Source organism: Crassostrea angulata, chromosome 3 (assembly GCF_025612915.1).
Source record: "Crassostrea angulata isolate pt1a10 chromosome 3, ASM2561291v2, whole genome shotgun sequence".
NCBI lineage: Eukaryota > Metazoa > Mollusca > Bivalvia > Ostreida > Ostreidae > Magallana > Magallana angulata.
In genome coordinates this window covers 35,978,193-36,005,535 of record NC_069113.1, presented here as the reverse complement: position 1 = coordinate 36,005,535, position 27,343 = coordinate 35,978,193, and the positions used below count along the sequence as shown (strand labels likewise).

General features: G+C 32.1%; 1 protein-coding gene across 1 annotated transcript; it reads left to right on the top strand.

Moving 5' to 3' along the window:
• The first annotated feature begins 16,889 nt into the window (after positions 1–16,889).
• On the top strand, positions 16,890–25,588 carry LOC128178807 (uncharacterized). The gene is made up of 8 exons (XM_052846170.1): positions 16,890–17,022; positions 19,949–20,040; positions 20,177–20,396; positions 21,398–21,523; positions 23,579–23,654; positions 23,849–23,905; positions 24,093–24,152; positions 24,614–25,588. Exons 2-8 carry the CDS (start codon positions 20,011–20,013, stop codon positions 24,645–24,647), a joined length of 603 nt encoding a protein of 200 aa, XP_052702130.1. The 5' UTR covers positions 16,890–17,022; positions 19,949–20,010; the 3' UTR covers positions 24,648–25,588.
• The last annotated feature ends 1,755 nt before the right edge of the window (positions 25,589–27,343 follow it).

Below are 27,343 nucleotides of genomic sequence, written 5' to 3'. Positions count from 1 at the left end.
AATGTTATTCTTAAAATCTTCAATATTGAATGCATTCTTATGAATGGAAATTATATTTTAAAAATAATACTAAAATTCACTTAAAATACCCTGTATCTTTACTGTTATAAGAGAATTTCGATTTTTTAGGTCGGTATTCCTATGCCATATAATTTTGTAAAATTCAGCTACAGAAATCTACACATCAAAAAACGATGGAATTTTTACAGATTGTAGATAACATATAATATTAAATGTAAATCGATGAAACCGATGCGTACCCTAAATGTTAAACTTCACAAAAACAAAAATAACATTGCAGTGTAGATATAAGTTACGTTCTTTTTGTAAATGTGAAAAAACTACTGTGAAATATGTGTATAAAATGCACTAAAACATTCACAGCGTTCATCTCCTTATCACTGCTCATCAATACATTAATGTCATGATCAAATCCTTTTCTAAAATGAAAAAAAGGAAAATGGTACCTGACGTAGTCATCCGATGTGGTCAAGATGGTCGATTTTGCACAATTTTACTGTATATTAGAGTTATCGTCCTTTGAAAAATGGCGTCTACTGGAAACGCTACTTTTGCCATGTTGTTGTGAGCTTACCAGTAGTGCTCACCTGGACTTTTACTTTGCGTATGTTAATGTCTAAATGAGTATGAAATATGGTTACATAGGTAAGTTTACTTAAGTTAACATCTAGGTCCATGGTTGACCTTGTTATCTGTGTTTGCAATAATTACAATCAGCCGTGTCCATTATAGCCCATAAATGTGTAAAACTCAGAAATCTAGTTTTCTCGGTAATTTTTGTGACCTAAACCTTATGTATCATAAATTTTGTCTTTGATAAAGGTTTAATATGTTTTACGGTGCGACAGTTGGGACGAGAGCAGCATGTGATCAAATAATGAATTATGATTAATCAATAAAAATAAAAGTATCAACGTAACGTAAATGAATTTGAATGCAAAATAAAATATAAACATGCCTATTTTTTTCTAGTAAATTTTCATTATTCGTAGTTTATAAGATTGTTTATTTATTCAAATAGAATTTATCACAGATTATACAATGTTGTTGAATAATAAAGATTTTAACATATTGTTTATTGCAGTTTATTTCCTCTTTTCTTGCAGCAGACAATTTTCTTAAACTTGCATATAAAAAATTGACTTATCATAGAGTCCACCCCCCCCCCCCCCCCGTTTAAAAAAATATAATTTACGTATAAAAAAAAATTTGCTGATCATATAAGAAAAACGGTTTTGGACCCCCCCCCCCCTCCCCCCGGGAGGATGTAATAAATGTGAAAAAAAGATACCATTGAGCAGTTAAAAAGCTAAATGCATACTACGCACACACCATTCCTCACCCGGATTAGAATTTCCCTGATTTTGAGAATTTCTTTTCATTTTGCTTGTAAATATTCTTTGAATGATGCTGCCGCGCCCCCTTTTAAAAAACGTTAAAATGAATTACTGTAAAAATTAATGTGAGCATTCATCCAAATGAGAGCAAGTTACAACTGTTTTCTATTTAAAAAAAAAAGATGTCCCCATTCGTTAGCTTTGCAAGATTTTGAGAAGATTTTGGTTTTTATATTCCAACAGATTTACAATAACTACTTAGAGTAATTTCCCCTTATTGTGACATCAAAGTTCACGTCGGTCAAGTGTCGTCTGTCTCTTTGAAAAAACCCTGAAAAAAAAATAAGTGAAATATACTGTTTTGTTTACTTAAAAAGCATGATATTCTTGAAATTACACAATTTATCTGTTTCTCAAAAGTTTTACTTTGATTTTCGCGAGAAGGAATCAAGTCTAGTGAGATCGTCCGACATTGATAAATTGCATTGTGGGTCGGAATTTACTGATGCCGAAAAATTATGTGGGATCAATGTGCAAGAAATCCATTGTGACGTCACTCGAAGGAACGACAACTCTGTTAGTCTTATGTAATGAAATTATTTTATTTACAATGCATGATGTACATAGTCTTTTATCTTGTTCTCGTGAGAGTGTGAAATGGGAAACCATATTTACAGGGAATTACTGGGACGATTAAAACAAGGCATTACTGGTCCGATTTACTGACGCCAAAAAAATCCGTTGAATGAATGTGCAACAAGTCCGAATTTTCTATTCACACACGCCTTGCCGGTAGAGCTCGCTTCGCGCCGGCGCTGCGCGCCGGCGAGCTGCGCTCGCTATTATTAACCTTCAACCTCTTCAGTTACATTGCTGCTTTTTTCTTGATTATTTTTCATTAAGAATCACGATTTTTTCAACTTCTTGTTCAATAAATTCTGATTTGAGTTGCTTAAGTAGGTGCGAAATTGATGTCAGGCATTCCAAAATACTCCAAAACATTTTTACATAGTGGATATTGATATTTTCGTTGAAGTTTGTTTTGAATATATTTTTCGAATGTCTTAATGTTCTTCTCTCTGCTACACTATTCTTTTTGTATAAATTTTTAGATGCCATTTCAGGTAGTTAATTTACATATGAAATAACTCAAAAGTTATGGGGCTTCAATTTCTAAAACGACCTTTCAGCTAATCTTCATGCGCCCTCGCAGCCTTCGCCCCAGAAAATTGTTCTCTTGTCATTTGATCTTCCCCAAAATGAATGAAAAAATTGTCTCATCTTTGAAACACTTCTGACAAACGTCAAGAACAAGTTCTTTGTACAATTCTAAAATCTTCACAACATCTTTATAACTTTTTTCATTTTTGTAAAGCACGGGAAGTGGAATTAATTTAGACTTATGTAGGAGTTGAGGGTAAGATAGTTAACTTATAAATTGCAATTAGTATCATACTAGAATTTGACCCCTGACATTTACGAAATAGGTACATCAACACACCTTATTTTACATTTATCTTACATTTACATAACAAAGCTATAACGTTAAGCCTACAAAAATGCTATTAATTTCACTACACTTTCCTTAGTTTGAATAATCTAACTGTGTCTCGGGAAAGGCCCTCACCACAGATAGAATGCCTCCCTTATACCCGTAATGTAGCAGAAAATTGCAGATTCGCCCCGGAACGATTTTGGAATAATTTAATAAGTTGCCTTGAAAATAAGTCAAATTCATCACAAACCTTTTTGTGACTGCAAATACCTTTCAACTAAAAGTTTTAATCCATATAATGGAAGAATTTAACACCTTTTCACCAACGTACACGCATTTTCATTGTAAAACTGCGTCCGTAGGACATTATTCATTTTTACGATAAAACATATTCTATCTCCACTCTCCAAACAATTCATGCAGATGTGATATTGTGGAAACATAAACTAAAGATCCCGTAAGCGTGAATGTATTGCGCAAGCGCAAGATTGTAAAATCCTAAAAATACAGGTGATTTCCGGAAATTTTTTAAAGGAAAATTTGTTGATTATTAATTAAAAAATACAAACAAATTGGTAATCTTCAAGTACCAATGATGTTTAAAATATATAAAACAAAATACATTATTCTTCCGATTTCTAGGTATTAAAGACAAAAAATTCGATTTTATTATTTTAATATAGTAGTATAGATTATAATATTAGATGTAATTTTTTGGTACTATCATTATAACATTTTAAAAGAACTTCCTTGACACTTTCCGCAAGTTTTTCTTGTTGGCCTGAACTGTAAGTTCTCAGTAAACTACTGATCGCTGTGCGTATGGTATTACATGTATCTTATTGTGACTAACATGTTTTGGCCCTTTTCTTTGACAGAGAATGGTCAATTATCTCACACTGTCTTGTATGTACATATTTAATAGTATTCTGGGTTGTTGTTGGAGCAGTTAATGTTGATGAAACATTCACAACACTTTTTAAAGTCAAATTGCACACAAATCATCTGAAGAATATTTTAAAAAAGTATAGCTCAAGGTAGCATGTCCCAACAGTAAACGTTTAATTTACTAATGCATACTTTAGGGAGTATAATACACGTAAAAATTGCTTTATTTTAATAATATGCTTATTGTTTATTAAGAATGACATCAATAAGATCAACACAGAAAACATAATTCGGCCGAGTCTGGTGTTGCAGACTCAGCAGATCGTGTAATTTAACTAAATGTTTCCCATACGGTATGGCACAATCAACAGATTAAATCATTCATACATTTTCCTTTAGGGTACCTTTGATTTTAATTTTATAACTAGATGCTGTCATTAGACAGTAATACCCGCACCAAGTGTTTGTCCCTAGATAACACTATTTTGTCCCAGTTTTATTAAAAATAAAGGCCACATGCAAGCTTCTGTAATACATTTAAAAATTATAATTTTCATAACTGAAGGATGAGATATATTGACTTCCTTCCCATATGATGATACACATGAGCAGCACTTTATGTGCAATTTGGGGTTGAACTGTTTACAGTGAATTTTCAGTTAATCAATAATCTTAACATTTCATGTCATAGAAAGTATAATGGCCGTCTATATAATTATTACAAACAAAATTAAAAATTATTATGCCCCCTCCCCGTGGCAGTTGACTGTTTTAGATTTCCTACTGTGTCCCTACATGTACATCATCGTGTGCACAGATTTAGAGAAGGGGTTGGAGTGAGGGGTCGAGACCCCCCCCCCCCATGAAAATTCATTTATATCAATAGTAAAATTACCAAAAATATACCTTGAACCCCAATGCTCTTACAGACATGTAAACGCTCTAACCCATTGCGCTTCAATGTTAGGTAACATTAGTTTGGGGTAAATATTTAATTAATATCTATACTTTATTGTTTATCTCAATTAAGGAAGTATACATCACAATATGCACTGGTGTCCTGCACCACCTTAAAGCTGTTATTTACCTAATAAAATAGTGCAAGGGGTTTTTAAGAATAGGTCACAAAAATACATGCATGTTACAAATAACTGATCTTTGTCTGTAGTTACATACATAACACAGGTCTGCAGGTCTCATTAGCGGGTACTAGTTTTACCCAGCTCTTCGATTAGATGCATGGTTTCATGTACCGGTATGTGTTTTCCATATGCAGAAAAGGATTAGTTAAGATCAGCTAAAGGAATTCATTATTGTGCTTTAATTGGATTAATTATCATTATGATGTTGACCAATATAGGTAAGTACAATACATCTAGTAGCAGTAGCACAATATAATGAGATGCCAGCACACATAAGTTTTACTTTCACTTTCTAAATGTGATCTTGACAGCATACAGTATTATTGTCTTTTAATATTTAAATAAGCTTATCATTGTTACCTATCCTATTGCATTTGTAAAGTTTCTGTCATTTTAATTGCAAAACTTATTTTTTTTATTTGTCAGACTTACACTATTGAGTTGACCCCATATTGACCCTGTATAAACAATTTCGTATTAAATTTGTGTATTACATGTAAGTAAGTGTAGACACTCATTTTTATATGAGTCATAATAGGAAGGAAGGAGTATTTCTTTCTTAATGTATTATAATGCATCAAATACAATGTAGGTCATGACCTTATGGGACTGTTCGATCTGACCCCACGAAACAGGAAAATATGGTGTAAAGTATATTAATGACCCCCAGGTGTTGTCTTTAACCCCCCCCCCCCACCTTTATGAAATAGGAAATGATGATACACTGTATATTTTGTTAACTTCTGAGATCCTCATCCCTAAACCATATAATTCATTCTTGCTCTTTTTGTCATTACGCATCAAATTGTATATAGATAGGTTATGCCTTCTTGGAGACACTCTGAAATTCTAGAACTAGAAATAATAAAGTATTTTATCTTATTCATATGTAGTGTTTGATCCATGTAGGTAATTCCTAGCCTAATGATGACACTGCTTTGTTTCGGAGACTTTACAATTGCCCAAAATAGGCGAATACACATGCAGATAACATTTTGTTTATAAATCTTAAAAATTGAATTAAGCAATTTCCAAAATGCATCAGGAGAGAAAAAGCAATCAAGAAATAATTTAAAATTTGCTACTGTACACATGTGAGAATGTATTAAGAAGACTGAATCTTTAGAACCAGGTTAGATGGGGGGGGGGGGGGGGGTGGATGTGGAGTATAAACATTTATAATTTGAATCATTTATTGTTATTAATTTTAATTTGTCAATGAATATTAGTTATTGATCCCAAGGTAGAAATATGATCATATCTCAATAGATCATTTGTCAAGTATGCAAGGTGTAATGTAATTTTTTTTAAGAATAACATTTTTTACCAGTTTATAAAAGTTTTTAGACACCCAAATTATATTTTGATTTTAATAGATCATTCGACAATTAAGGGGGGGGGGGGGCAGTTTATATTTGAGTTTGTTTGGGGGTGGGGGTTCCAAGTCATCCCGATATATTTGACAATTATTTAATGTAATTTAAAATAAAACTATAAGCCATACTACAGTCATGAACATGAATAGTATAGAACAAAACACAAACTAATACATGTATATATACATAGGAAGTATTACAAAACATAGATGATTGATCTATATCTGGGTCCTTAAATTAAATCATATATCATGTACATATTATATTATTGTCTCTTTGTTCAAGGTATTTAAGATGGTATGTAGGTCATGATCCCAAGTGCCCTTCCTGAAATTATCAAATATCATAAAAACCATTGAGATCCCCACCTTAATCCAAAGATATTATTCCTTCTTAGGTCATGGAGCATCAGATTATTATGGCATGTAAGTCATGACCCTAAGGGGTCAGGATTATCCTGACACCCTTAGAATCAGAAATTGTCAATTATCTTTAGATTATTGATGTTTAATGATCCTATCTCTATTTATAATCTTTATTATTAAGTTTCCCAAATAAACTTTGGAGACTTATTGTTTTTGTACGGTTCTTAATACATGTATTATTATTCTTCGTCTTCTTCTTTCCCGCTTTGAACTTGTTTCTCAGAGATGGCTGAACAGAGAATTGTACAAAACTCTAGGATATGATAGGCCTGCATATCTAGTTGTGCATCCTGGTTTGATTTTTCTCATTTTGGGTTAGACAACCACTTTTCGGGGGTGGGGGGGTGTCAAAACGGTGTGGGGTCTAACGTTGAACCTTGTAGGAAGAATAGTAGACTCTATTGTAAATGGTTACTTGAAAACGGACAAAGATTATAATATAGGGTTTTCATAATCATATATTGACTGTTACTGGCAATAGGGTTTATTTGATCTGATCCCTGGGGTCATCCCCACCCCCCAGGAATTTGAAATTACCATATATCTCAGAAACTGTTATAATCATGACCCCTAAATCATATATATATTCATGGTTCTGATGTCAAGGAGCATCAAATGTTATGTAGGTCATGTGCCCTGTGGGTGGTCCTGACTCCCTAGAACAGCAAGTCCCTTAATATCCCTTAAAACAGTTGAGATCCCCACCCTTAAACCATGTATATTCTTGTTCCTTGTGTCAAGGGGCATCAAACAGTATGTAGGTCATGAGCCCCGGGGGTGGTCATGACCCCCCTCGAACATGAAGTGCACGAATATCTCGAAAACGGTTAAGATCCCCACCCCTTAACCATATATATATTCTTGATCCTTAATTAAAGGGCATCAAAAGGTATGTAGGTAATGGGCCTCAGGGTTAAATTCAATATTTTCAAAACCGTAATGCACATCTTTAGAAGTCCCTATCATATCCCAAGATATGACGTGTCTATCCATTAAATCATAAGAGGAGCTCTTGGATCTTTGTTTGTTTTTTTTTAGTGATAAACGTCAATTTTCTGCTACTATTTGACTCCCTGGATGAAATTTAAATTTTTAAAACCTTACTGCACATCTTTAGGACAGTCCCTATCATATCCCAAAATATGATGTGTCTATCCATTAAATCATAAGAGGAGTTCTAGGATCTATGTTGTTTTTTTTTTAGTGATAAACGTCAATTTTCTGCTACTATTTGACTCCCTGGATGAAATTTAAATTTTTGAAACCTTACTGCACATCTATAGGACAGTCCCTATCATATCCCAAGATATGATTAGGCTATCCATTAAATCATAAGAGGAGTTCTAGGATCTATGTTTTTTTCTTAGTGATAAACGTCAATTTTCTGCTACTATTCGACTCCCTGGATGAAATTCAAATTTTTAAAACCTTATTGCACATCTATAGGACAGCCTCAATTATATCCCAAGAGATGACGGAGCTACTCCAAAAGTTGTAAGAGGAGTTCTGGGAACCATACTTTTTTTGGCAAAAAAACGTCATTTTTTGTTGCCCACTGATCCCCTTAATAAAAAAAAAATTCTGGAACCTGATCACACTTTAATATGACACCCCCAATCATATTCTAGAAGATCATTTGGCTACTGATAAAAAAATTAACAATGACGTTTTTGAAACCCTAAAACATATTCCAAGAGATAATTTGTCTACTGTTGAAAATGTAGGAGGAGTTCGAGGAAGAAGGTTTTTTGTGCAAAAACGTCATTTTTTACCAATTATTTGACCCCCAGGACTAACGAACTTTCTTTAGAAAGTGCGGGTATAATTATATCCTTTTAGGTGCCTCAATTTTGTCACTTCAGGTATTGGTCAATAATTAACTTTACTCGGGTGGTTCTATTTACATGTATTTACTATGATGCTATAAATACCCATGTTTTTGGTCACTGAGGCGGGATACATAAGCAGGATGTGCAACTGAGCGTAACTTTTTTGGTAACCAATCTTCGTTAGGAGTAAGTTCGTTTTTCCTTAATACTTTAGTCTTGTTTGTAATTTTAAGGAAGCCTTTAGGTATCTGTTTTATATACGTGTTGGATAATATGTTTGGGTTAAGGGGAATGTGCGGCAATCTTTTACATTTGAGGATAAGAATATAAACATTTCTTGAACTGGCTTGTGTTTGGCCGGAAACTGGCCAAATCTGTTGCCAAAAGATATAAAAGCAATAAATATGGAGTCCTACATGTCATTTTGTTTGAAAGGTATACATACAAGAACAGGACAATGCCTTTTTAATCACTCAGAACAGTTTGCGAACTGCGCACAGACTTATTTTGGGGATTACAAAATCTGAAAAAATATTTGCAAAAATAACGCAACCTAACGCAAGCAGGAAACGCCACACACTTGCGCTAGAAAGGCCAGAACACCAACAGGGATGGCCACTTACTAGTGCTCCGCCGCAACCAACACAAACATAAGTAGGGAAGACTGCACACGTATTTATATTGATGAGATACAGAGCAAGGATCTCCGCACACTCTGTATCGTAGTTGAAATCACACGAAAGTTAGATGGAGCATTGATGTCCGCACATTCATTATAGCCGTACCCGTCTAAGTTAAACTTCAGACAGTCATCACAGGATGAATGACCATCTTTAAGTTCTCCTTAAAGATAGCTTAAAGATGCTTAAAGGTAGCTTAAAGACGATCTTTAAGCCACCTTTAAGCTACCTTTAAGCTCTATGTGTTGCTTAAAGATGGCTTAAAGAAAGCGTAAAGATGGCTTAAAGGCAGCTTAAAGACCATCTTTAAGCCACCTTTAAGCCACCTTTAAGGACAACTTATAGGTCCTTAATGTCCAAACTTCTTTAAGCCACCTTTAAGCCACCTTTAAGCTACCTTTAAGCCACCTTTAAGCCATTAAAAAAATTTTAATTCAATATTGTGCTTAATTTCCAACAAAATGTATTAACTTTATGAAAGAAAAGGTATTAAAACGGTTTTTGTTCTAGAAAGAAAAATGAAAAAAAAAACCGGCCACGGCGGGAATTGAACCCGGGACCCTTAGTTTACTAGCATCACCACACATCCACTGCGCCACGGCAACTTACATATATATGAGCGTTTTTATATCCTATATATCAGTGGATATTGAATCACTTATTGAATGTGTTTACTAGAAAAGATTTTGACAAACCATTCAGTTTGTAACAATCAATTATATCTAATTTCAGGCACGTAGCATCAGGGGGGGCCAGGGGGGGCCTGGCCCCCCCACTTTTTCTCGCTGCAACAAATATTTTAAAATTTACATATAAAAAAATGAATCATAATGGAGTTGGCCCCCCCACTTTTTTGGAAGTTAGTAAAAAATTGATATGGAAATAAGGAAATGAGTAGTCAAATTGAAGTTACTACCCCCCCCCCCCCACGGATTAGGATTTTCAAGATTTGGAGGAAAAAAATTGTTGGTAGGGAAGATTTTTTTTTGGAAGTATAGTTGAGTCCCCCCCCCCCCCCCCCCCCCCCCCCCCCCCCCCCCCCCCCCCCCACGGATTAGGATTTTGAAGATTTTTGGAAAACTGTAAATTTCCTTTTTTTTTTTTTTGCTTTTTTTTTTTTTGCTTGTCAAGATTTTTTGGATGGGTCTGGCCCCCCCACTTTCAAAAACGATGCTACGTGCCTGAATTTATAAATTACATGCATGCGTGTATTTAGAATGAAATACGGAACTTGGTCTTCAGTGAACAAAAATATATTATACCTAAATGGAAACCGTTAGGTTCACTATAGTAGGCTTTCTTAGTTAATAAATTTAAACCGAGTAGATATACGTTCATCTAATTTATAGCTATAAAAATGTAAGAAAGAAAATGAAATCATTTCTTTTATTAAATGCATTGATACTATTAGGGTATTTGTTCAATTTCCCGCAATTTCCCGGTTTTCATGATCGCGGCGCCGTTCCAATATGTTTAAATATTTACATGTAATTGTATGTACATGATTTTTAAACTATCAATTCTATAACAAACAAAATTACCAATTACCGGTGACGTATTTACTGCATGTGGCAATTGCAAATGACTTGTACATACAATTGTATGATGTGCCAGGCCGGGTATATTTGACATATTTACCCTTATACATATATTTAAATAATCAACCCCTATTTATGATCACCGGTACATTAATTAATTAGCCTCAAGATTTTACTCTTACATAAATGTATCGTTAATTTGTAGACGTAACATCTTTGAAACCCAGAGCTAGGAAATAATACTTTGAAAATGAATTACAAATGTAAAATAACTTTTATTCACTAGACTTATCGTATACTCGTACATACTAAGATTCAACGCCTTTAGAAACCCTGACGTGCACCTGGGCACACGACACACCTGTTGTGTATATCTTGTATATTCTGTGTTAGTTCCAGGGGTTTTCTTAAGTTGGACAAACAATAGACTTTAATTAGATATACACAAACATGCACCTGGGCACAAGACACAACTGTTGTGTATATCTTGTATATTCTGTGTTAGTTCCAGGGGTTTTCTTAAGTTGGACAAACAATAGACTCTAATTAGATATACACAAACGAACAAAACTATGTCTAGACAAACAAAGCAGTAATATCCTGCCCGATATAACAAAGGCAGTTGAGAGTCTTTTCATCTTTAACACGTATCTAGCAGATCTAGAGTTAGAAATAATGAAAATTGAAAAGAAAAATACAAACCTTAAACCGATTATCAAATTAAATCATGCATTTTTGGTTCATTATCTTTATTTTGTTTAATAACCGGAGGAACAGAGAGAGAGAGAGAGAGAGAGAGAGAGAGAGAGAGAGAGAGAGAGAGAGAGAGAGAGATTTTTTTCACCGATTAATTTATAATAGGAAACAAACATACTTTAATTAGTTTTATGCACATATTAAGATACAGAGACTGCGCTCATCCCTACAATAATTTTGAAACCCCCAAAAAATTATAAAGAATTTTATAACGGCAATCTGTGTCCATCGGAGCGGTGCTGATGATAGCGATCTGTGTTTAATGGAGCGACGATTAAAACCGCCTGGAACACCCCCCCCCCTTCCTTGGAAATTATATTATCACTCGGATGACCCCCTCCCATCTCTATAAAAGAGCTTTTGCATTTAATTTATGTTTTTATTGTTCAGCTTGATCAATATTGACTTAAAGGCCACTTAAAGACAGTGTAAAGGCAGTGTAAAGAGAGCGTAAATGCCATTTAAAGATGCTTAAAGGTGGCGTAAAGGTGGCTTAAAGGTGGCTTAAAGAAGTTTGGACATTAAGGACCTATAAGCACTTGCTTAAAGGTGACTTAAAGGCGGCTTAAAGGTTGTATAGCCTTTAAGCTCCTTTAAGTCACCTTTAAGCCACCTTTAAGGACTTGCTTAAAGATGGTTTTTCGCCCTGTGCATCCTTTAACTTTCAAATGACACTGTTCCTGAATATTTGTAGTATTTTAATATATTGAAAGTCATATATTAAAAAAAAATTCTTGCCTGATCTAAACAAAAACTTAAACACAACAACTTATTTACAAAGATTATTTATTATGGTTTAAAAATAAATATGACGTTAATTGACTATCATTGGGAACATTGATCACATTATAAAAAAAAACAACAATAAATCAGAGGCCATAACTCTATCACAAAAATACATTATAAAGCTGCTAGCTTCACCAGTGATGATCCAGCAATAGTCACCAGTGTTCCGGTATTCAACATCTTACCACTCGTGTACCCTCCTACGTGAATTCATTAACGACACTGGAAGCCGGTGGACTGAGGCCGTCATTTTAGGACATAGTACAGAAGTAGGACACATTGGAGAAACACTGGAACACTGGAAGGATCCTGATGACCACCGTAAGAGGTTTTAGGATGGAATTGTTTAATGATAATGAACATTTTTTATTTGTCAATATTTTTTGTGTGAATATGTATATTTGTAAATCTATTGATTTTATATATAGATAAAAATTATAAAATTAATACTTATTGGGTTTTTTTAATATTTATTCATTGTATTTTCATAAACACTTTTAAGATATATGCAGGTTTTACAATGATTTTTTTTCCTTTCACCACCCATTCATCCATGCACACACATTTACATAATAGTAAAGTAATATGCTTTAAAATTTACACAGGTAAATGTAATAGCTTAATCAATTACTGCTCTTGATACTTAAAAATAAATAAATAAATAAATAAATAAATATATATATATATATATATATATATATATATATATATATATATATATATATATATATATATATATATATATATAAAATGTAACACTACAAGTTTTGTTCAAAAATAGTTTTCCAGAGCGACCACTGGTTATAAAAAATTAACAATTTTGGGTTGTGTATTGCTACACACCTTTCAATGTAATAAATTCTTAAATGACATAGAAGGCCACACATATTTGGAATTCTACTTTGCAACAAGCATGAAAAAATATACTGTCTGCAACATAATATAATAAAATTTATTACCTTGTTATTTACATTTGATGGAGTCTCTTGTTTATACAATTATAAATCACTTTTGTATATTTTTCCTTTAGTAAAATATTTTCAAAATAAAAAGGTAGATATGGACCACATTTACTTTCAACAACATTTTTGTACAATGACATACATTTCAAAAAACCGCAAATAGCAGTAATAATATTATTGTATTGCATTATACATATTATTGTGATATTGAACTCTTGCTGAAACATGTTTTACGTTAAAAAATTACCTTCGTTTGATAAAAAATCACTAACATTTTTAACACCATTTTGATACCATTTTTTGTAGAAAACACTGTTGTTATTAATCATTATATTGGAATTAAACCATACTGGAACATTAAAATTTTTTTTTGCATACAATTCATTTTCAGTATTCTTCATGACATATACATGTAACCATGAGATAAAAACATCATTCCAAAAATCATTATTTTTAGGCATCAAAATATCTGAGATAAATGCATCACCAAAATCAAATATTTCATTTACAATGTCTCTACCATTAATTGTTAAGAATATATGTAACCAAGGCTTGTTGGTTTTTGTTGATTTCTTAATATACGAACATTTTAATGACTTGATGAAAAAGTCTACATTAACCATTTTTAAGCCCCAAGATAAGTACTGAGTAATCTTGTGATACAACAACTCTTTTTACTTTATCACATTTTGATTTCCATATAAATTCAAATAAATCTTTACAAAGTTATTTTTTCACATTTTGGTGAGGGAAGAGAAATAAATAAATGATTAAGTTTTTGCAAAATAAGAGTTTTAACAATTGTCACTCGGCCAATTGGCGTGAGTATTCGTCTATTCCATTGTTGTAATTTTTGGTAAAGTAATATTATAATTTAATTCAGTGATGTTTCCTAAATTTACTGAAAAATGAATTCCAAGCAAAACAATAGTTGTTGAACCCCAGTCTAGTTTCCATCTAGTATGATGGAAGACCTCTTTTGAGAATTTTTTAGAGCCAATCCAAATAATGTTAGTTTTTGAACAATTTACCTTAAAACCAGAAAATTTTGAGAAAAAATCTAGGTTATCAAGAGCAGCAAATAAAGAAGTTGGTGAGCCATCAAGAGTTAGCAAAGTATCATCTGCATATTGTGAAATTTTATGTTCTTTGTCATTACCAAAATTGCCTTTAATATTATTGTTTTGTTTAATAAGAATAGATAGAATTTCTGCGCAGAGCAGGAATAAATACGGGGCAATAGGATCACCCTGTCTACAACCTCTTTGTACATTGATTCGTTCAGACAGATGTCCGCATTGTAAAACAGATGCTTTAAATTTTGTATTTAAAATCTTAATCCAGTCTATATAGTTTTTCCCAAAACCAAAGTAATTTAAAACCTTGTATATAAAGGACCAAGAAATTGAATCGAAAGCTTTCTCAAAGTCGATTAAAACTAATAACCCAGGCATATGTTCTGATTCCGTGTATACCATTATGTCATTATGTAAACAAATCTTGTATTTTCACCAATATTTCTACCTTTTATGAATCCCGACTGTGTGTCAGAGATAATTAAATCAAGTATAGGTTTTAATCTACGACTCAAACAGCCAGATATAAGCTTATAAAAAACATTTAATAACGTAATTGGCCTCCAATTTTTTTAGAAACTGCCGAGGTTTATCCCCTTTGGGTAAACAAGATATTATACCAAGTCTTTGGGTAATAGGTAATTGGTTTTTTTGGTGACAATACAATTGATTGCTTGTAAAATAAAACACTTTAAGGGTGTTTTTTACTCAGGGTTTGAGTTCTCAAATTCCCATTGTTAAAAAGTTCAATGTAATGAGTAAAATTTGTTCTAAACACAAAAAGTATTTATAAAATTAATTATTATTGACAAAACAGTCAATAGTTTTACTTTATTATGGAATTATGCTCAAACAAAAATTGACTTTTAGCCAAACAGAGGAAATTCGGACTAAATTTTGCATATTTTGTTTTTTGCTAAAAGTTTTTTGGCAGTAGTGTAATATTAAAAGTTACGATTTTATATTTAAGTCTACGTAATTTTGCATATTTTCCGTTGGTTTTACCTCACTTATTCATTAATATAATCTTATGGCACGAATAATAAAAATATTGAAAAATGCTTAAAAACGATAAAAGACATCATATCTCAAAATTTTGATCATTGACCTCATATAAATTTTATGCCAACAGAATAAGGTCAATATAAGTAGTTCAATATCATAAATGTTTTTGTATTATCATCATTCAATTTTTTGTAAAATTGAATCAAAAATGGGTAGCGATTTGAAAACTGATAGAGGAAATTCGATCTGAATTTTTTTTTAAAAATTGATGCTGAAATCTTAATGTTGTGTACTAATTAGTGCCACTACCATTCATAAACTGTGTTTTATTTTTTAAAGTGTTTAATCATTTGTAATATTTTTAAAATTAAGAAAATCTCAATCGTAGTGTAAGATTTTATGGGCTTTTTCTTGATTTTTCAATAAATATTCAATGGCCATTTACTCAAAAAGTAGGTCATTGACCTACTTTTCTGAAAGTGAAAAATAACAATACAAGCAAAGGTCCATAACACACAATAGATGGTTTTTCATTATCATCAGTGGATTTTTTTTCATTCTGAGTAAACGTCATCCTTAAGTCATTCCCAAAAAATTTGAAAAACTCAGCAGTAAAGCCGTCGCTTCCAGGAGACTTATTATTTTTCATGTTTTTTAACACATCGAGAATTTCACTTTCTGATATTTTTTTTCAAGTAGTTTAAAAGTATGGTCATCTAATTTCTTTACATAAGTATTATCTATAATGTCATTTAAGTCAATATCAATCAGATCTGTATCATAGTCAGTGTACAAAGTCTCATAGAAGGGTTTTATTTGCTTGAGTATTTCCTTTTCTCCTCAAGCATAGATGTATTTAAAGGCTGTTCCGATTCCAACTGTTCTATTTCTTCATATAATATTTTTTCTTGTTTTTCTCTTTCCTTTTTTTGTAAGATGCATAAGAGATAGTTATTCCCCTTATTTCCATAAGAAGAACTTCAAGGAATGTGCTATCATCAATGGTGTCAAAGTAATAAAGATTATCAGCATAATTTGTTGGATATTTAAGAAAAGTTTCCTTTACTAGTTGTATAGTTTGTTTTACTTTTTCTACATATACTTCATCATGTAATAAATTATTATTAAGTTTCCAAAGAGCATGCCCTTTAGTAAACGAATTAAATTTCATTTCCATAATCACAGCTGAGTGAAAATGTTGTTAATAACATTTGATAAACTTTCAGAAATTAGTATGCAGTCAAGGTGAGCTAGTCTCAATGGATTTTTTTCTTACTTATATTACAGTAATACTTATTGTTGTTCCTTTACTGCTTGACTGATTGGATACACAACGGCTGTCGTGACACTGTAGTATAAAGCAGTAACGACATCAAGAGAGAGCGCTTCAATCATACCAGGAATCTCTGGTTTTATTGTCTCTTTCGTACGATAGAGAAGGGAATCCAGTCAAAATTTCAACAAATGAAAATTTTCACACCAAATATTTTATACCAATCACAATGGAGGGATTCCTCAGCCCGCAGTTGTATATCAGTTAAATGCTTGGCTCACCCAGACGTTTATGAGCTAGGCCATTCAATGCTGTATATCGTCTAATGGCGAAATCGGGATGAACTCTCAGTTGGTATAACATGCATATAACGGTACGTTTGTTAAAATGTACTTATATAGCTTGACTGCCTTAACATTTGACGTATTATAAGGTGAGTTATTGTTAAAGGTTTTTCTGTGTAATGACTTATTTGAATAATTCAAAATGTACTTTCGTTTTGAATACAGCTATGAACCACTTCATTGCTGATAATATAAAGCACACCTGTGTCTCTTATAACTTAAGTGTGAAATGATCGATATATCAAATCAACAAAATATTCGTATTCATGTACAGTAATTGTTTGAATGTTGATCAAAAAGTAGTTTCGATTTAAATACACAGTGAATCACTCCCTTTCTATGAACATAAAGTGCATATATGCTACATTAAAGACAAAATTAAATAATTATTCATTAATAATAAAGTTGTTCTTCAATATTTTTACACATATTATTTATTTAATGCTTGTCGACTGTGAAATGTCGAAATGTACTTTTGCTTAATTGAACCGTGCATATAAAAATAAAGTACACCCATGTATAATACGACGTAAGTTAGTAAAAAATATAAAATAATGAATTTGTATTTCAACTAAATATTCATATTTTAATTCTAATGTTTAACAAAACTTGTCTTTTTTATGAACTTCTTTATTGCTATGAATATAAAGTACTCCTATGTTCGTAGGACTTAAAGCTGAACACCGCTCGTAAATAGGCACTGTCCGCCATATTTCTCTTTCAGCACCGCTCTTCCTACACCCCTATATAAGCCATAGACCTCTTAACAGTTCAAAGTATATCGCTGTAGAGGTCTCACCTGTGTGGACGTACATCTTGCCTCGCCATGTTACTCGGTCGCGATGAAATTGTCAAGTTTTACGCACTTTTTTTCAAACCAGGAGAGTGCTAACATCAAATGAACTGGTCATTGCATTATTTACAGACATAATGTGCACATAAATAACAATTAAATGCTTAAAAATCCAAAGACAACGAAAGGAACACTACACGTCGGCCACGAGTTTCAGATGTGCAATCGGGTGTAACGAAATCGAAGGGTTTATATACCAGGTACCTGTGTGACGGTTCCTATTTACGAGCGGTGTTCAGCTTTAATGTCGATTTGTTTATTTGTATTTAGAGGGAGGGATAGTGGTGGCCATTTAAATTTTAGTCTATATTGATTTCCTTAAACAGCGGTCGAGCTCTGTATAATACATAGGAAAATATTTAAATTTTAAAGTTGATTTAAAAATATATGATTTTTACTTTTTTTGTGCATTCTAGTAAAAAACAGTGTATTAATATTTATTAGATTGTTTTTCTATTTCATTTATAATCGTGAACACAATAAACAAAATACAGACAAAAATATTTATTTTTTAAGGACAATTTTATTTTTGATCGATTTTTTCGTTGTACGGTAGATGAGCGTTGTCATTGCACTTTTATGACGTTTTGATTAAATGAAACTTTTTAGGAGTACGTTCCAAAAAAAAATATAAAAATCGTACACTATTGAAAATTTATACACAGAGTAATGCAATCCTCGGAAATATTTGTCTTAATTTTTGAATGTATCCATTATACCAATATACATTTATAATACTCTAAATATTTAACAAAATTTGGTGTATTTTAATGTTTTGAAATGGCCCCCACTGAAAACCAGACGGTAAAAATTTTTTTCCTGACAGTTCGCAAATTAACACTGGAGTTGGTGAAAATTACTTATGGTTAAAAAATAAAGAATTTTGCTATTGTAGTTTTTTGGCAAGAAAACCTAAATCGGCCTCGTTAAAAAGAAATTATAGCTTAAAAAATCATATCGAAATATTAGATATAAATCTGATGGCTAATTTGTTGACCACCTAGCATATATATAGCTGTAATTTTATAACATATATATTTACTAACTCCTTTCTCTCATTCAAGTCACGAGCGGTAATGTCCGAACTCCGCCTTCTACGAACTGATTGTAGATTGGTGAGTTACGTTAAAAGCTTCTCGGTAGTTCACTATACATAAAGCAATCACATAGAGGATAAAATTAAATCTTTATTTTTGGTAATTGTATAAGGGTACACTGATTACAAACAATCTCCGTAGAATTTTCAATCTACCTCACATTTAATAGTCTTTCATATATACACGAGCACAATCAGGAACATGTTTCTCGTTTAGTTATAGTATAGTCTGTATTTTGTCGAAGTGTGATTATACATGAAAGGAACCTCACTGCACTCTTATATAACCTTTATATAAATAGAAATGACATTTTGCTTGATTCTGATTTCCTGGTGTAAACTTTTGTAATTTTATAGTGTTGCATTTACTCGTCCGTATCGAGCATGTCACGAGACATCGACGTGGATATTTGTCATCATTAATTTAAATATTTTTTGTTAAGTGCATTTTCAGCGAATGATAATTACGGTATTACCTCAACTGGTGAGATTTTGGCGATAAACATATGTCAAGTAATGTGTAAACTAGTGTAGATCAATCTATTTATATGCTTTATACTTACAAGGCCCGCTTATTATATTCATTTTATTCATTAAAACGGCATGGTAACAAACCAGAGCAAAATGCTTTGTTACTGGGTTTTAAAAATCACTGATACATGTAAAATGTCAAAATTAAAATTCAATGTACGATATTTGTAATAGTAATAAGGTTGTGTCAATTTTATTAACTCTTTGTTTAAAAATTTCCGAATTCATGGTAGAGCTATCGTTATAATTCATCAGTGTACACTAAGTATGGGGCCGCAGCGACATGAGTTATAGGATAACATAGTTTTTTTTAAAAGATTTATCACAAATTCAATAGACGTTTAACGAAATACGCTTTTATGCATTTGGAAGACTGTTTTTATTGTTAATTGAAATTCGCTTTAATAGAGTATCTCTGTACTTTTAATAAATATTTTGACTTGATAGACATAAAAGTTTTTAGACATAAACTAGCCGAATGAGTTGGTAAAAATTATGAACTGCTATTATGTAAATTCTTTTTATTGATTTAAAGGTGGAGACCAATTATATCGGGCCATATTTGTAATATGTATACTTGATCTACAAGTTTCGCCAATGGAGAAACTATTTGTATTATTTTTTATGGTAAGACTTTTCGTAAACTTATCATGTAGAAATGTGTATTTTGTTGTTTTATTAACCACAGAGCGAAAAGTATTTGAAATTATTTTGCAATTCATGAATATTGAATACTAGTAACCCACAAATATCATATTAATAGATACGTGTCGTAGATGGCACTCTTCCAGAAGGTGCAGAACGTGTAGAATCTTGTCCTGAAGCAAATAACATTACAGCTTGGATAGAAGCATCAAAAAGATTCGGTTGCTCAGATTACACTTCGAAAATTACTAAAAATACATTAGTGTATCATTGCATTGCAAGTGGTTTCTTGAATGAAACAATTGAATTATGTGCAAAAAATGCAGCAATACCAAAAGGTAAGTGCATGTTTATTTTTCATTAAAAGGTTGATGTAGACTCCTTCATGACGCCTTCATAATAGGCAACTAAAAATTGAAGTTACGTGTAATAATCAAGAGAATAATAAACAGTTTAGAAAATAAGACGAGAAAATTAATAGTGTAAGCATCTACATGTATTTTATCTAGGTACACGTAGCATTATATTATGGATATAATACGGAATTTTGTCTAATACGATAGAGAAAAGCATACTTTTTTGTGATAAATAAATGCTGTAACACGAATGACTAAATGTAGATTAATATAAATATTAATCCTTATCATTTAGAGATAGGTCATTAAAATTTTGACCTGACAAGACGAAGATATTAAATTGACATCATAACATTGTAAATATTATGCTTGATTGTGTAAAAATTCCATGAATTGTTTGATACAACGGATATGAGTCAAAAGACTTCACTAAAACATTAATTATATTTGTAAAATTCTGAGATGGTTCTTCCGGTATAACATGTATCGTTTTTGTGTTTTGTTAAGAATGCATAAAACTGAAAAAATGACTCGTTCGTATATTGGTGGTGATATAAGAATGGGTCTTAGATAAATGGGAGAGGATTAAACGTGCTACTCGATTGCTTACAACGATTATCATAATCATGCATGCACCATTTTTCCAATTTTATGTTTTATTTTTTTTATATATATGTTATGTAACAATTTAAAAATGTTTTACCACAATCCTTCACTTCTTACATCGGACACCGTATTTCAATTTCAAAAACATTTTAGTCAACGACTGATCAAACAATAAATTTTTGCTGGCCAGTAATAGGCCTTGGTACAAAATAGACTGCTTATTTCTTATCCAGAGGTAGATGTAACAAGCTCATTTCTGAGGTCATTTAGTAACGTATCCGTCGTTCAAGCCATACTTCTGTTATCAACAATTTAGCCAAAATTACTTATTTTATTATTTATCATGCTTTTCATTATGTACATGTGTATATGTTTAGGCCATTGTCCTATTTACAACTACCAAAATGGAGCTACTGTTGCAACAAGCCGTAGTTGTGCTCATTTTACAAATGGCTGTCCAAGCCCGACGGAACCACTTTATCACAGTAATTCTTTCTATAAATGTGAGTAAAATTTTCTTCTTTCAAGTATTTCAAATATACTTTAGCTAACTCAAAATTAAGCTTCTATCTACCTTTTTTAAAATGTGTTCGTTAACTGATGGATACGATTGTTTTGTGTATCTATTATCATAAGTGAACTCAAAGAAATCAGTGTAGTAAAATTAAATTATGCCAATAAAATAGAGTTAACTTTTTTGAGGTCAGGTTGTAATAGATTAAACTCAATTCTATAATCAAAAGTAACACATTACTTATAACTGGTGATAATACATTTATTTAGCATTTTATTAAACTGCACAACTCTACCGGTAATTTCGGGTTGACTGGTCGTACGGCTACAATGCCTTACTTAAAGTGACAGTACAGCTGAAAACACATGTGTGAATAACCTCAGATTTACCTGTTGTATGGTTAGGAAATAAGAAATAACGTTTATTGTAATAGTTGAAATACACGAAAATCCCTTTCACATACTTAATTAACGTAATTATGAGCTTCCGGATATTCAAGGGTCGTACAAACCTGAATAATCTTATATCGTTTATTTGTACCACCTGGATTTTGAATGACAGTAATTGACACGTGCTGAAAACTACTAGATCTTCGTCCGACTACGGTCAACATGGAAAACGAGGTTAAAGCGATTCTCTAAATGAAACATATCCTTACTTACTCGATAATTTACGAATGGTTTACTAATTTAGGTTCATTTTAAAGTGAATAGACATAAATATGTCAAATAACCCCTCAAGGGGCCTCATTCATAAAAATAGATTTAGGTTGTAGCAACTCCTATGATAAACACGAAAAATACATGCTTACAAAACAATAATTGTGGTTATTTTAAATCTTGGAACAGTTATTACCTATGAGAAGTAGAATAGACATATTTTTATCAACAAACCTGTCCAGTAGATTCTTTGCGAGCCCTGCATGTGTTTTGTTTACAGTAAATATGCATGCGTAATAGTATAGAAGGCCGAACCTCGAACACGTTGCGATGTATTTATGTGATAGGTTATACGTAATTATTAATTTTAATAAAATAATTAGATTTATTGCATGGAGAACTTTGTAATTTTCTGAAAGTTTATACATTCATGAGTAGCACAAAAATACCGAACCCGATCGGAAAATTTTTTCAAGTCGGTTTTTTGATATGATGCGCTGTACTGTCTCTTTAAAAAAATACAATTTACGGCGATAAAAACGAATGCGATCATTGAACTTACTGCTTGTACACCAGGGTACTACGAAATCAACCTTGTTCTCATACACACACCATGTTGAAACACGGGAGAGACGTTTAGGAACGAGCATTAACACCAATCAACTTCAAAATATTGGATGTAAAATATATGTTATCATTGGTGACTGTAGGATGATGCGTTGATAATACAGATTTGTGGTAAAAAATATTGTTAAAACCATTCGTATCAAAGCAAAATCTATTTAAATTCTAAAATCGTGTACAAGTGATGAAAACTAGTATATTATACGATTCAGTGCTTTGAAAAAGAATAATCGTAAAAATACGAAAGTTGTCCGTTTTCTTTAATTCCAACATAGAAACAGTCACAGCTGCAATCTGCAAACCGTTCATATTTAGTGTGCATCTGTGTTATAATGGATTGCGGGTATTTTCATAACGCATGGTATTTTTTCACATTTTGTATACAGATAACTTGAGAATTGTATACTAGCATCAGTAGTAAAATGTCAAAAGATGTTTTGAAATCAAATATTTCCATTGTCTAAATCATTTTTGTGCGCAGTGAATTGCAAGATCTAAGTACGTTTACTGTAACTCGACGGCACGCCAGTCCGAGATTTAGAGTTGTAGATCAGCAGCTCCAATACATTATGTATGGGTTTTGTTCAAACAAATCTTTAACAGAGATGTAGAGGGGTGTCTCGAATTTACAAACAATTACACGTACCAATAAGAAATAACGAAAAGGCATATCTAAGAATTATTTGTAATGTTTATTTGTAAATCTGAGTGTTTATTGAACGTGTTAAATATGATTTTGCAGTTTATTTTTTGATTAACAGACTCTGCATGTTGGGACATAAATAAAAAGTCCAAGTGTCATCATGCTGACCCAAATTGTCCAAAGGACGAAATGAGGTTAAACTTTACATTCCTTTGCAATATAATGTATTTGTGTTATTAGGGGTTTTTCTAAATATCAAATACACGTTTACTTAAGAATTTTTTTTTTATTCAAATGTACGTATAAACAACATATATTTGATAACTGATCAGAAGATATATGCCACAACACAAATAATCCAATGGGATCCCACCTTTAATTTCTTTAGTTACCAGACAGCGGTGCCAAATGACCAGAATATAGATAATAGTGTCAACACAACAACGTGAGTACAATTAAAATCCTTTTAGTTATATTTAGTTAATATTAAGAATCTAATATTAGTAAATTTGTTTATGACTTATCTACAATTGCATGTTGTTTGGTTGTTCTTTGAACTTCACTGATATTTGTTTTCAGCAAAATTACTGCAGAGGGCAACATCTAATGCGGTTCAAATTTTTTTTTTTCAGAAACCAGGCAATAACACCAAATGTCCAAAATCCACCCGCAACTGTGTCAAATACACCTGTGTAAGTATAATATCTCGTGAAAGGTGTTTGCATAGTAAAGTCTGGTACATTTAAGTCCGAGTTCTAGGTGTCTTTCCCAGAATTCTCGAAATTCTTTTAATTTTGAATAAAACCATACCATGTGGGTTAACGGGTGAAGGTAACGATTCGAGGTAAAAATAAGTTTTCTGTCTTTAATGTTTATAAAAAACATGCTTTATTTGGGTCATTGTAATGGTCAGCAAATATTTGAAGGTCTATTATCGATTTATATAGAAGAAACAAAGCTCACAATTCTTTGTTTTGTAAACAATGTTTGTGTCATGTTTTGTTACATATAACGTTTGTGAAAATATACCAGAAGAGGTTCAGTTTTAGGCAATTTTTTCTCTTTGCCAATTTGTTATGAACACAAATAAACAGTATTTAGTGTTTGTCAATGAACATTTGCTTAAAACTGTTACTGTTTATTTTTTTTTCAGCATACAATATGTAAACATGACCTTTAAAAATTGAATTAGATCAACTATAAGATAAAGACTAACAAGAGATAATTGATAGAAACAATATCTACATGTATTACAGTGTGCTAAGAAAAGATATCCCTGCTATATCTCTGGAATTATTAAATGAAGGCCTATTGTACAAGGAGGGGATATACATAGGCTGTGTCTGTTGTCCAATCCTATTGAATAAATTCAATAAAATATGTTTAAATTAAAAATTAATAAAGACACATACAATATTAAATCTCAGATAGCTTTAAAGATTTAAAATATAAGGTCAAGATCTAGTAAATGACCCCACAGTGTATTTTTGGTTTTAGAACCACTATGACGTCAAAATTGATTTAAAGAATGTTTTCTCCCAACTTGGTAGCTGTAAAGGAATTATGTAGGAAAAAAAATAATATAATTTCTTGACATTCTATATTAAATCATGGGAAAAGTAATGCCGATACCTACGTTCAATTTGACATCATTTTAATGAGGAGGTCAAGAGCCTATTTAATTCCGTTTTTGGAGAGACAGTAGGCATTCTAGATATATTATATTAGTCGAAAATGGACAAAACTCCGAAATTTGTTACTTATTTCCTTCATATTTCATTGAAAATGACAGGTTTTAACATGATTTCTTTTAGCCCGGTACACCCAATCAAACAAAGCTATTGTTATGTAGCATCACTGAAAGAATCTATATCTTAAAACTTATGAACATGTAGGCACCTTCATTGACTGGATCTTGGCCTTAAAGCAATCTCATAGATTGATCATCGTGTATTTTATTTGGATTAAATATCAAACTTACTCTTGAATGTTGTTCATATTCCTAACTGTCTAAAGATTACATGTTGTCAACATTAAAACACTGGAGTATTCAAATGAAATTGATGTTTTTCAAAACACAACAAAAAAAATATTTATTTTCATATGTAATGTAAATACAAAATACAATTTGCCGTCTAATTTATTAAATTATCTATTTCCATACTTTTTGTTGTTTGTTTAATTACCTCAAAATAAAAAGAAAACCTACAGTAAGTACTGTAAAGAGGGTTCTTTTCGCCCCAAGTTATTTTCACTCTTCTTCACTTCCAAACTGTTTCGCCCCGTCTTGATTTCGCTCAGGCAATGTTGTGTTTTTAAAAAAGAGATACTTTGGAATTCGCCCAGTCTTCATTTTGCCCAATGACAACGAGGTCGAAAGGGGCGAAAATAAAACGGGGAGAATATTTCCCAGTAAACATATTCCATTGCTTTTTGCGCAACTTAAGAAAACTCTCGGGAAGAGATATTTTTTTTATATTACAACATTATGCTTCATTTTTTAGAGCGACAAAGGAGAGACATGTCAAATCAAATTGTTAACACAAGTTCTTTTATACACTCTCCATATCCCTCCCTTCACATTGTTTATCCTTATTCTTTTCAAAATAATAACGACGGATCAGCTTTTTGCTTACTGAGTTAAATGCTTTAAAAAGAAAAGTTGAACATTTCCCTCTCTCAGATGCTTCATGTCCTTTTTTTCCATAATATTAGTTACCGGTTAAAATGTTAAAAAAATATCAAATACATGTAATAAATAGTTTTCAGATGACGTATTTTCCATCAGAGTATTTCTCTTCGCTGGCATCGTGTAAGTGAAGCCATTTAGATTTTCTCTTAGGAACAAAATTCAAACAAGTTTGGCAGAGATTTACAGGGAGAATCCAAATAATATAACAATTACGAAAATTAAAGGCTTTTCTAAAATAAATTATAATCCTGATAAAAACAGCGCTACATTTACGTAATTGCTCGATCAAAAACTTACTAATAATAATGATAAAAACTGACATATTACGAACACAGTGAATTTTCATCAATTATCATTTTTATCTGTGGTTGAAAAAAGTAGAATATTCCTGTTGTTTGCTTGAAAATTAACTTTAAATGAAAATTAATAAGGAATATATGGGCTTTTTTTAATGTAAATACATTCATTTTAAAGTACTAGTCTGCCTCAAGGCATAGAAATAAGTTATATATGACTTAATTGTATAAGACTTAATAGCATATCTCTTGATTAGGAATGATTGAAACGTGAAAAAGAAATGTCTGTAAAACAATATTTATCCCAGATACACCGAATATTAGAATAACAACAAGAAAATAAACATGATAATTTATTCCCGATAATAAGACTTAATTACATTTAGTTTTGTAACAATCCATATATACAAAGGAAGCCCATACCAGTGGAACCCAAAGAACACTACCCACCTACAGTGGTGACCCCTGCCCCCACAGGCCCCCACAGAAGACTGTGGTGCGAACAGTCCTCTATGTGCCCATCAGAGTGACTGCCACAACCACAGGAGGAAATCAAGTTCTGACTCGGGCGTTAACTCTTACCTGCTTCCCCTGGTATAAGCCTCCTGCAGGGAATAACACACCCACATGAGTAGACCCCAAGCTAGCCCTTGGTATCAAGGGGCAAGCCGGTCCTTCATGTACCAATGAAGTAACCCCTGAATACTCCCCAGCACTGAGGATGGATATGTCCAGAATTTTGAGACAGATATTAGACAAATTATCCTTCGTGGTAATCACCGGATTCCGCGAAATGAACTTGTTTCTACCAGTTCCACACCACTAAATCGCGCTGAATGCCTTACCATAGGCATAAATAATGCTAAAGTGCACTTTAAAATGTAACAAAATTGAA

Coding starts and splice junctions, on each gene's coding strand:
- LOC128178807 (XM_052846170.1), top strand. CDS start 20,011: ATGGAGAAACTATTTGTATTATTTTTTATG. Junction 21,524..23,578: donor CAGTAATTCTTTCTATAAAT/GTGAGTAAAATT, acceptor TTTGATTAACAG/ACTCTGCATGTTGGGACATA. Junction 23,655..23,848: donor TGTCCAAAGGACGAAATGAG/GTTAAACTTTAC, acceptor TAATTTCTTTAG/TTACCAGACAGCGGTGCCAA.